The following is a 12,299-nucleotide window of genomic DNA, read 5'->3' as shown; positions in this document are numbered from 1 at the left end:
GGCAGATAGAAAAAGGGGAAGCAGGAAGGCTGGGAGAAAATAGAATAGACAGTAAGGGGAAAAGTAGGAGAACAGCATTTTTGGCAGGAGATGTGAAATATATTTTCATAACCAGTTTGTCACACACAGCTGGCTTCTGTGTGGTGATGAGCTGGCTTATGGTAGGTTGCTTGCTGACTGGCAGGCTAGTTAGGCCCTGTGGAAAGCTGCCCCCCCCCCCCCCCCCCCCCCCACCAATCTTCTATTCTGTGAAGCAAGATATAACCTCTTGTCCCATTATGGAATTACCATCTCAACACCAGAGCCTCCACTTTTAAATGTTTGCTCTCTAAAATCTGGAGGTATCATCATTAACATGCTTCTCTTATCATTCTTACTAATACCATCAACTGTTCCAACTTCTTATGGTTACCTTGGTGTGGTGATCTTTGCTTTTCATTTCCGGTCCACCGCTGTGGCTCAGGACATTGCATATTTACTCTAAGTATTGCAAGAGGCTTGTCACCCTATTTAGCAATTTATTTCCTACTTTTATCTAACTTTTCCTCCTTTTTTCTGAAATTTCCTCTGAGTACTGGTCCCTGAAATCACCATGCTAACAAATCTCTATGCTTTGCTGTGTCTGTGCCTTTCTGTCCTCCCTTGCCTGAAAGGCCCACCTCTCTGTCTGTGGAAAATTCTTCAGGATCCTTTAAGATCACCTTCTTGAAGCTTTCCATAGCTGTAACAGCTCGTATGCATGTCTTATTTTCCTAAACTTGCTTACAGCCTCTACCAAATGGTGGCTTGTTTCCTTATTTTACGTGTGTTCAGTTGTTTCTACCAAATTATAGTTTAAAATCCTGTTTTCTGGGGGCACCTGAGTGGCTCAGTCAGTTAGGTGTCCGGTTCGTGATCTCGGCTCAGGTCGTGTTCTCACAGTTTGTGAGTTCGATCCCCGCATCAGGCTGTGCGCAGGGCAGAGCCTGCTTGGGATTCTCTCTCTCCTTCTCTCTGCCCCTCCCCCACCCCTCAAAAATAAATAAATTGATTTAAAAAAATAAAGTCATGTTTTATGCTTAGGTTCTCCTAGTGCGCAGAGACTGCTTGGCTTATAGGACATTTTTATTAGTATAGTGACTAATCATTGTATAGGCTATCACTAAATAATTTTGGGTGCAGAGTCAACTGGGTACCTTGAGGGTCTGCTCCCCTCTGCTTCCCTACTGTACTGTGGAAAATGTGTGCCTTTTAGTGGGATTTTCTTTTTGTTTTTCTAACAAATGATTTAGTGATCTGAATGTTGACTTTCTTTTGACTCGGCAATGTGTCTTAGAGACCTTTCTCTGTAAAGCCATGTTTGTCAGGTGGTCCCCAAGACCACCTTCAGGTTTGATGATTCCCTGGGATTCAGCATCTAGTGGTACTTGTGGCTGTGATTTATTACAGCAAAACTATCAGCAAAGAGAAAGGGCACACTGGGCAAAATCCAGAGGAAACTAGGTGCAAGTTCCAAGAGCTCTCTCCCTGTCGTGTCACACAGGGCATGCTTCATTTTCTAGCACCAAATTGTGACAACATGTGTAAAATGTCTACCAGGAAAGCTCCTTAGAAATTCAGTGCCCAAGGTTCCTGTTAGGGGTTGGTCACAGAGGTGCTGTCTGCCAACATGTACCAAAATTCCAGATTCCCAAAAGGAAAGCACAACTGTGCCTTTTCAGCATGATCTGTATGGCTTGTACAGTTTACCATTATCAGTTAGGGAATGGTGGGAACCTCTCTGGAACTCAGGTTCCTTGACACCAGCCGAGGGCCAACCTTTCTAAGGATCACCGTCTCAGACCTGCTGTGTCAACTCTTTCCTGCACACTGTAGAAGTCTACAACCCCCTTTCGTTTCTTAAACTACTGGGTAGGATTCCATGGTAAGAGTACATTATGGTGTGTTTAACTTTTCTCTGTTGATTGAGTTTTAGGCTATTTTGCAGTATCTGTTTTTGTACAATTTCTTTTTTATGGGTTTAGATTGGAATCTGTGGGTCATAACATAGTGACATTTGAAAATTTGATATTAGATACTTACAAATTGTTCACCTGTGGGCTCTATTAGTCCATACTCCCCACAGCAGTTTACAAGAGTATCCTTTGGAAGTGATTACTTTTGATGATGTTCATGTTGGGGATGTAGGAAAAACGGACCATCAAGCATCAGGAAGAGCAGGACGAGGAAGGGCATTCTTGATCCTGGCTGTGTCCTGCTTGCCATCATGGGCACTCGCCTTACCCATTCTCTTCCTGCTCCCACTACTCCTGTTCTTACACTTTTGCTCCTTCCTCCCATCTCTAATCTCCCTCCATATTGCCTTGCCTTTAATCATTCGTGTGGAGGCTTGTAACTTGTTTTTGTCTTTTATTATGGAAAATTTCAAACATACACAGATAAGAACCGAACAAAGAAGCTACGCGCACCCATTACTCAGTTTCAGCAGTTGCCAACGTGCCAATCATGTTGCACTTTTCTCTTTTCCTTTTTTGGGGGGATGGGGTGGGGCTTGGAGTAGTGAAAGCAAATCCTGGACATTATGGAGTTTTAAACATTTCTTTGGTACTAATTTGTAAAAGTAACGTACCTGTAATGTAACATTTCAAATTGAGATATACTTTTTTAAAAGTCTGTTTATTTATTTAGTTAAATAATCTCTGTACCAGTGTGGAACTTGAACTCACGACCCCAAGATTGAGTTGCATGCTCTTTCAACTGAGCCAGCCAGGAACCCCTGGGATACACTTTTTTAAAAAACTTAATAATTTCCTTAGATACTTGGTCCAGTTGTGAGGTTACTCTGATGTTCCTAGTTCAGGAGGATATTTCCTCGTGACTTTCTCTAAATTCCTATAAAGTTGTTCAAGCACATATAAACAGCTTGAAAAAAGTATGGGATAACATTGTTCACATTTTTGCAACTTGCTTTATATATTTATATGTCTACACACACACACACACACACACACACACACACACACACACAAAGTAACATTCCTAGGGCGGTTGGCATGCTCACTTGGTGGAGTGTGCAACGCTTGATCTTGGGATTGTGGTTTTGAGCCCCACAGTGGGTGTAGGGATTACTTAAAATAATAATTAAATCTTACAAAATAAAATTTAAAAAGGACCATTCCTTCAAGTCAATAAACAAACAGAGCAACTGCTTTTCAATACAACGTGCTATGCTAACCGAGAGGATAGCCATTTCTTTGTTGATAGACATTCAGTTTCCGTTGTGAACCTCTCAGTGAACTTTGATATGCATATGGCCTTGCGTACTGTGGGTTTATTATCATCAGATACATTCTACTGAATGGGTTGGCTGTCTGGAATGTATATAACTTCAGTTGTTAAAACACCACAGTACTTTCCAGTAGTTTTCCACCAGCAATAGAAGAGAGAACCTTTTAACTCTCACTCTTGCCAGAACCAGATATTACTCTTGAACATTTTTGCCAATAAAATTAGTAAAAGAAAAAAAGATACAACATTATAGTTTTCATCTTTTTTTATTGTTTATTTTATTTTTGAGAGAGAGAGAGTGCACAAACGTGGGGAGGGGCAGAGAGAGAGGGAGACACAATCCAAAACAGGCTCCAGGCTCTGAGATGTCAGCATAGAGTCCGACGCGGGGCTCGAACTCAAGAACCATGAGATCATGGCCTGAGCTGAATTCTTATACTAGCAAATGCAGGCTTGGTTCACTACTAGAAAATTCATCAATACAATTAATTGTACCTGCCAGCAGAAGACAAAAATCAAATCATTAAATTCTGCCCCTGAAACCAATATTATACTATATGTTAACTAAGTAGGATTTGAATAAAAATCTGAAAAAAATAAAAAAGACAAAAATCATATAAGTGTTTCAATAGATACAGGAAAGAAACCTAACAAAATCTAGCATGCACACATGACCAAATCTCTTGGCAAACCAGAAACCTAGAACAGCCTTTTACTTTGTGAAGATCAAAATGTACTCATTTAATATTAATGCTTGAAAAAATTGTTAATATTTAATTTTTTAACGCTTATCATTCACACATGGCTCAGAAATTAAAATACTATGAAAAGGTTTGTAGTGAGATCCTTCCTCCCATCCCCCATCAGCCCAGGTCCTCCCTCCTCCTCCCCACAAACACTGTTTGTTTCTTAGGTGTTCTTTCAGAATCATTTCGTACACATACAGGGGAATGAGAGCACGTATCCTCTCTCTTGCTTTTTACACGGATGATAGTGTCCTGCGTATTCTGTCGTGCTCCTGGCATTTTCCGTCATGAGTTTTTTCTAAAGGACAGACGTTTTTGCTAATTTCCGGTAGCCTTCTAGCTACCTTCCTACTTCTCTCAGCTATTGAACTCTGATGTGGGACCTTACAGCCGTTCACTAGTTGTATCTAGTTGTGCCTCCCACATCACCCTCCCACAAACATTCACGAAACAAATGCCGCCGTCGCTCTGGTAAAGATCACCAGTGCCCAGTCCCCTCTTGTTCAGACCAGTGGCTGTGCAGTCTTTGTCTTTGATTTTTTTGCCGTTCTTGCTCCTGATGACATAGCCATGGAAGTGTTCCTGTAAAACGTGGAAGGAAATGAGGAAAGGATCGTGGAGGCACACAGTCTGGGGAAAAGATACGCTGTAAGTAAGAAGGTCTATCACGGAACCTGTCTAAAGCCAAAGGATTTCTTCTCCGTGGCTCCTGAAAGGCACTAGCACTTTACTTTGGGAGGTTTCTTGCTGGAGAGGAAAGAGCAGGACTTTGAGAGCCTTGATTTGAATCTTGACTCTACCCTGCACTAGCTGTATGACTTTGGACCATTCATTTCTTTCTGAGCTTCAGTCTCTTCATTTATAAAAGGCTACATCTCTATCATTTTTTAACAAGTGGTAACTATAAATGGGAAAATATGCATAAAGTGCCCAGCAGAGTCATGGACATTTTAGTCACTCCGAGGTTTGTTCTCATTCCTAGATCCAGAGCTTGCGGATTTGGGTGTCCTGCTACTAGCCTGCAAGGAATGAATGATCACTGATTGGAATGTTTTCTTTGTGGAGCATGTGTCAAGTATGATAGACCACGTAGATCAATCAGATCCATCACCCCTTCCTCCTTTTGATAGATCTGTAAAATGATAGATGTCTTAAATAAATCTCTGCTCGCATTTAAATCCTGAAAGCCAAAGTGTTTGGGCACAGGTAGGATATTTCTATATTTTTTCACGTGGCTTTCTGAAGGAGGAGGTGTGGGTCAAGTGTGGTCAGTTGGCTGTGGTGACCGTGCTGAAGAACAGAACTTTCCCCTGTGCTTAGAGTAGCAGCTGATACTGTAATACCTCCCAAGAGCTAACGTGCTGCATCTTGTAAGTACGAATGCCACCATTTGGGGCCAGAAAACACCTGCTAACCTCATCAAAAAGCCTTCAAAATGAAATTTGAGAAGAGGGACAAAGTTCCGGATAAATAGCAAAGGAGCATGCCGTGGAGTAGAATGATACTGACCTAGGACAAGGGTGGAAAGCATCTGCTCTGTAATACTTACAGGAGGACACAGAGAGCAGACGCTGGGGGTTCCTGATGTTTCTGCACCAGAAGTGTCCGTAGACTCTTGACAAAAGTAAATACAGTTGTGGTGCCGCTGAGAACTGGGGAGAGGAGCTTCTAACTAGGCATTTGAGTGCTTGCTAGAGGCACTGTGTTAAGTAAGCACTCCTCATTAAATCCTTACAAAATGTTATGAAGTAGATGTCTGCAGAAACTAATCTCCAATTTTAATGAAGACACTGAGGCTGAAGAATGTTCAGTAGTTAGAGGTAATAATCTGGTCTTAATGGGTAACATGACGGTGATGTAACTTAATTTGTTTGCTGATTTTACTTTCTCCTGTGCTGTGGCTGTCTCGATCCCCGACTTCCCCAGGGTTACAGAGAGCTTGCGCACTCTGCTTGCCTCCCAGACACGGAAGAGGCGAAAGAGTGAGTCATGGTTGTAGTTGGCATGACCCTGTTGTGCTACTCCATCAGCCACACGACAGTTCTACTTGGAACAAAACGACAACAGATTATAGCAACCGTTACACTCTTCTTCCAGCTTCTAACTGATTTTATCGGTCATGTACGCAACTTCACTAAATTACCATCTGTCATACGTAATGTCCTCATTTTGTTTTTCACTGTCTACCTGCAGCTCCTCTCAGTTTCTTCCATCCACAAAGCCAGTTTAAGTTTTGTGTGATCTCACTGCACTACACCTGCAGCCCTCTTCCAGTTTCTTAGGTATTTGCTTGTCTTTCTCATCTTATCTTCTGCATCCCCACTGTCCTATGCATTTCAGCCTTGATCAATTATTTGCAGTTCCCCATGTCCAGCTCATGTTCCTTGAACCTTGTCTTGTCTGCCTGATGTTTATAATGTCCCCTCTGGGAAGCTTCCTCAGGGCAGAGTTAGGTACTTTCTCTTTGTGATTTTCTTCAAGTATCTGATTTTTGGTCACCTGTTGATATTATGGATGAAGGTTTAGGTTCTAGAATCTAGGGGGATTAATATGGGTTAACTAGAGTGAGTGTCCTCTAACTTTTCCTCCAACTTTCCTCATTACCCAGAGGCTCCCACCTCGAACGGAAGGACGGATACTGAGTCTGTCTGAAAAGGGTGTTGATTGCCAGGATTTACTGGTGTGATGGAGAGTAGTTTCCAATAAAGAAGACTTTGATCTGGGGTCCCAAGCCCCTTGCAGGTGTCCTCCCTGCCTCCTGCCAAGGTTTTGTTTCTTTGGTTTTAGATTCAAGTGCAGCTGCTGCCCGTGGCCATGTAGTCATGGGGATGGAAAGTGGAAAAGGAGGAGTGGAATGGTTATGGCTTTTCTATTCCTGAGGCAGTCTTTTTTTCCTCTGTGCCTGTTCCTGCTCCCCTACCTCTGTTGGAGCCTCTCTAGAGCTCCACCAAGGTTTGGCACATTCATCCATTCATGACGTTTCTTGTGTTTTTTCCTGGGTTGTAGCTTTCTCTGTTCTTGTTTATGTATCAGCTCTGAATAGATTTATTACTTTTTCTTCCTATCATTTCAGTAAGGCGGAGTGGAAAGAAAGAGGCAGACCCATTTCCCCAATCTGTCTATTGTTTTGAAATTCTGAACCAGGGGTTCTGTTGACAACTTTGAGCATTTGGTTTTCTTATTTTTATTTTTTATTTTTTTTTTTAATGTTTATTCATTTTTGAGAGAGAGAGAGAGACAGAGCATGAGTGGGGAGGGGCAGAGAGAGAGGGGCACAGAATCTGAAGCAGGCTCCAGGCTCTGAGTGTCCACACAGAGCCCGATTTTGGGCTCAAACTCGTGAACTCTGAGAACCTGAGCCAAAGTCGGACGCTTAACTGACTGAGCCACCCAGACGCCCCAGACAACTTTAAGCATTTGTGATTTTAAGAACTGAAACAAACTTATATAGTGAGTACATTATTGATTCCCATGTGTTTTATTGATAGAATTATTTGGAATGTTTATGGGATATGAAATTATTGTAAGCTGAAATACATGATCTTTTTATGAATAACTTGTGTTTAAAAAATAGTTAATGCAGCTTTTTAGAGCACGGAAAGCCAAAGATACCCCAGATACCTGGGCAGAGAGGGTTGTGGGGAGGTCCCAGGCATTGCTGTTGGCTACTGATTGATAATTGGGGCCGGAAGCAAGGTTAACTCTGGCTCACATGATGTTTACATTCTAGAATTGGAAGGAGTAGCTTGTTTTCCAGAGTAGAATTTGCTAATTTTAGGTTGTCTTCCTTGACATGACACGAAGACAAAAGCTCTGCTACCTGAGGAAGAGTACTAAATAGTAGCTGTGGGGTTAGATTAGGTTGCAAGTTGTGTTTTATTTCATGAATGTAAAAGAATAATTTGCCATGTCTTTACTTCTAATAAGAGTGAAAATGAATCTGTATGCAACCTTATTTGTATTTCTTAATACATTTTGGGAAAGTTAATTGCAACTGTGTGGTTCAGGGATTTAGTGCAAGAAGAAGAACAGTTGATGGAAGAAAAGAAAAAGAAAAAAGACGACAAGAAAAAGAAGGAAGCTGCTCAAAAGAAGGTAGTATCTATATATATGTATAAACTCTATATTAAGTGGTCTAAACAGATTTAAAAAGAAAGTTACTCTTATTGGATTTTTTAAGGCATTTGAATGTTTTAACTTCAGTTGAGATTCATTTTAACATTCAGTGTTTTGAATATGCATATATAGTAACTTGCCAAGTGTGTACAATTTAATGCCGATAGTGTTTTCAAAGGTAAGTGCTTTATACAGGTTTTTGTCTTTCAATTAACTCTTCCTAGGTTTTCATAATATATTTACACCTTACTATACGTGAGAAGAGCATGGAATTTGTAGCTGCATAGAGGGCTGCGTTTGAAATCTGTCTCTCCCACACAGCATACCGAACGGTGTGTCCTTAAACTTCATTTAGCCTCTCTGGGCCTTAGTTTCCTTGTGTTTTGTAAAATGAGAATTTAATTAAACAAAATAACGTAATACATATAATGCACACAATTGGGAATAAAGTGTCAATTTCCTTTTCACTTTTTATTTAGTACCTGGGCTGATTTCAAGAATTTGCTATTTACATTAAGATACTCTAAAATTAGCCTAGGACATAATTTACTGTAGATAATCTCTAGCCAGTACATTGTCAGAAACTGTAACTAAAGCAATACGAATTGCAGAAAACTAAAAGATTATGTCCATGATTATAAAGATTTTTACAAACTAATACTGAATCCTGATGACAGCTGGGCACTCCTCTCCTACTGTCTCAAGTTTTCAAGGACCTTAAAAATGTTCCAAAAGACCCAGTGAAATTACTGTTCCACCTGTCTATTCTAATGAAAATTATGGCTTTAATTTGTAACCTCTACCTCTTTTGTGCCAGGCACTGTGTTACAGCTGCACACTTACCTCTGCATTATTTATTAGGGAAAAACAGCGCACACATCTGCTGTAGGTAGGGAGCTGTTGAAGCACACAGAACTGCTTCAGTCAGCCTGGAGTGGGGCCGGGGAATGGGGACAATTTCTTAGAATAGAAATTAGCCCGGTGAACAAGGAGTAGAGTAGAAAGGGATTCCAAGCAGAGTCAACTCCGAGGTGAGCGTCCACAGCCTGACAGAAGTACCGGTTTTGATTGGCTGGGGTGAGACGCCAAGGGCAGAAACGTCCAAGGATGAGACTGCAGAGGGTGGTGGTAGCTGCCGACTCTTCTCTGGGTTTTGGCCATTAGGTGTTGGGGGAAACAGCGAAGGCATTTTAGCAGGGTGATGCGTTTGAGAATGTTTACTTAGCGGACTTGGACTTTGGTTGGAAGAGGTGGAAACTAGAGGCTAGGGTGCTGGTGGAGGGACTGAAGGGGATATGAAGGAAGAATAACTTCGGTTGACTCTTAAGTTCCAGACTGAGTGATGGAGTGCATCGTGGGAGCACTTAATCAGGTCAGGGAAATAGAAAGAAAGGGGGAATGAGAATTTCCTTCTGGAGTGATGAGCTTACAGCGTGACCAGTGAGTGCTGGAGGGGGTGGGAGGTAGAGTACAGACCACTGGAGAACTGAGAGTGAAGAGGTGAGAGGCGACTCTAGGCATTTGGGCTTTTGGTTGCTCTCAGGAGTGACTGGGAGGGATGCATCCATAAGGGTCGCAGGGTTTGAAACAGGTTTCTAATACAGAGTTGTAGCATTGATGATGCCTTAGGCTTCTGTCAGAGGCCTGTTGATATAGGTTGGTCTTTACAGTGCGATCAGTCTTTAGCTCAGGATTTATTGTAGAGAAGTTGTATCCTCTGCAAGTCTGAGGTTGGGAGAAGGCTTATGAGACTCTTCTTGTTCCACGGTGTGAAGGCCATTTACTTAACGAAGAAAACTAAGAAACATCAGAGTCTTGTTGAAGAAGATGCTTAGGTGTACATTAGTTAGGATCAGTAGTTTGGCAGGTGTCTGCGTGTTGCGTTAGACCTGTTGATCCCTGCTGCTGAGGAATTCAGAAGTTAGCTGGTAAGTCGGTATGTCTGTGAAATGGCTGGAGAAGAAGCCTAAGGTATGATGGAATGAAGCATGTTTATTTAGGATTTACCTTGTTCACTGAGGAAGTTTTGAGACAGGGAGGGGGGGTCTCTGGAATGATTTCTTTAAAAGTTATGCTTTTAAAATGTACAATGTAAGTAAAAAAAAAATTTAAGTTGTAACAAATACAAATAATGGCTCTAATTGCTGAAGTTCATCTTTAGGTTCTTTTATAACTAGATCTCTAAATCACCAAGTCAGTGTCTTTAATACATGAATAATGACCTTTGTGCCATTTGGCTTCTCATCAGATCTGAAGTGACAGCTTTTCATATTCATTTCCACTCCATCCCTGCCTCACCCATTCCAGTCTCTCCCCCTAACCATGTCCCACTGGAATCATCACAGAGGCTTAGCGATAATGGTAGGGGAGCATTGGTAGGGTACCCTGTGTGTCCTGTAGACACAGTAATACTAATCACTTAACACATATTAAAGAAAGTTTAATACCTCTAATAAATGTTAAGTGTAGTAGGGTAGACTGCCATTGTAAATAAGACTGTTCTTCCAGTTCCAGCCTATAACTGAATTCAAATGACACACATCGGTGAAGCGAGGACAGCTGGTATTGCTATAGGCTGTTACCAAATAGCTATTAAAAAACAAAACAGAGAAGAATCCCAAGTTGGCACATGTACAGTCCATAGGAAAGAATGTGAGTCACAAGACTTTTCAGACAGGTTTCCTCAAGCTTGCTTTTTGTCTGTAGAAGGAGCCAGCAGGTGTATGCAGGTAGGTGGCAGACAGCTACATAAGCCAGGTAGGCAGGCCCATTTAGATAAATGTTGGAACATAAACTCACCACAGTAAAAACCATCTGCCTGTTTTATGTAATCTATGCAAATGTTAAAAAAAAAACCTATATATTTTTATTTCTGAAAAAGTCTTCAGATACTATCTGTTCTGATCCATTCATTACAAATAGAAGGAGCCCAAGCATTAAAGTGAGTTAAGTGGCCAACCATGGTTTTGTCAGGATAACAGAACTAGGAATAGGATGGGAAGCTGCTTAATCCCCCAGCTGGCACTTTTCCAGAACTAGGTGCCATGGTGTTATCTTGCATCTTTTTAATTTTTGGGTTTTTTTAATATTTTTGAGAGGGAGAGCGAACCAGCAGGGGAGACAGAATCGGGGGGGCGGGGGGAGAGAGAGAGAAAGAGAAAGAATTCCAAGCAGGCTCCACTGAGTGTGGAGCCTGACACAGGGCTCCATCCCACCACCCTGGGATCACGACCTGAACTAAGTGAAGACTCGGACCCCCAACCGTGCCACCCATGTGCCCCTATCCTTTTTACTTTTTAATGATTTTATTTTCAAGTAATCTTTACACCCCATGTGGGGCTCGAACTCTGAGATCCAGAGTCACAGGCTCTTCCGACTGAGCCAGCCAGGCATCTGTATCCTTCATACTTCTTGCTCCCCCCACCCCCCGGCCCCCAACCTAAAGGTGAACTTTAAAGCTGCAAATAATATATTGTGATAATCTCTGTAAGGCATTTAACAGGCCTGTATGCCATGAATACAGAAACAGTCCCTAATAGTCACTATAGTATTTTTAAGGAATTCTGATCACAGGTTATTTTCTATTTTTAAATTTTTTTTTAATTTTACTTAATTAAAAATTTTTTTAATGTTTATTCATTTTTGAGAGAGACAGAGCATGAGCAGAGGAAGGTCAGAGAGAGAGGGAGACACACAATCCGAAGCAGGCATTGCACTATCAGTGCGGAGTCTGATGCAAGGCTTGAACCCGCAAACTGAGATCCTGTCTTGAGCTGAAACCAAGAGTTGGATGCTTAGCCGACTGAGCCACCCAGGTTCCCTGGTTATTTTCTATTTTAAATTTAGAAAAACAAAAAACAAAAAAAAAACCCAGTGACCTAACTCATTATATAAATTATTAGACACCAACATGGCTCACCGTAATATTTTTACTATGGTAGTTTTTAAAATTTTATCTTCTTCAATATAAATTTAAGTATTTAACTTCCTCTTAAAGAAATGTTACACAAAGATTACATGCTTCTTATTATATTTCAGCCTCAGTACGTCTCTCACAATGAAGATCCATGTCTGGATGTCTTTATTTTTAATTTTGTTTTTTGAAAATATTTCTATTTCATATCTAAGAATCATGGCTGTTTACTTATCTTTTAATTCTAAGGCTTAGGA

General features: G+C 41.2%; 1 protein-coding gene across 18 annotated transcripts in view; it reads left to right on the top strand.

The window, feature by feature from the left end:
* TNRC6A (trinucleotide repeat containing adaptor 6A) overlaps window positions 1-12,299 on the top strand; it is a 100,325-nt gene that overhangs the window by 16,244 nt on the left and 71,782 nt on the right. For all 18 annotated transcript variants that reach the window (XR_006708213.1, XM_045460949.1, XM_045460951.1 and 15 more), the window contains one exon: window positions 8,021-8,108. Coding sequence is in view for 17 of the 18 variants with exons in the window: in XM_045460949.1 (XP_045316905.1) it covers window positions 8,021-8,108 (88 nt within the window). In the remaining variant the exon portion in view is untranslated. The remainder of the gene's footprint in view (window positions 1-8,020; window positions 8,109-12,299) is intronic.

The sequence above is a fragment of the Leopardus geoffroyi genome, chromosome E3 (genome assembly GCF_018350155.1).
Source record: "Leopardus geoffroyi isolate Oge1 chromosome E3, O.geoffroyi_Oge1_pat1.0, whole genome shotgun sequence".
Taxonomy (NCBI): Eukaryota; Metazoa; Chordata; class Mammalia; order Carnivora; family Felidae; genus Leopardus; species Leopardus geoffroyi.
This window is presented reverse-complemented; position numbering and strand designations above follow the sequence as displayed.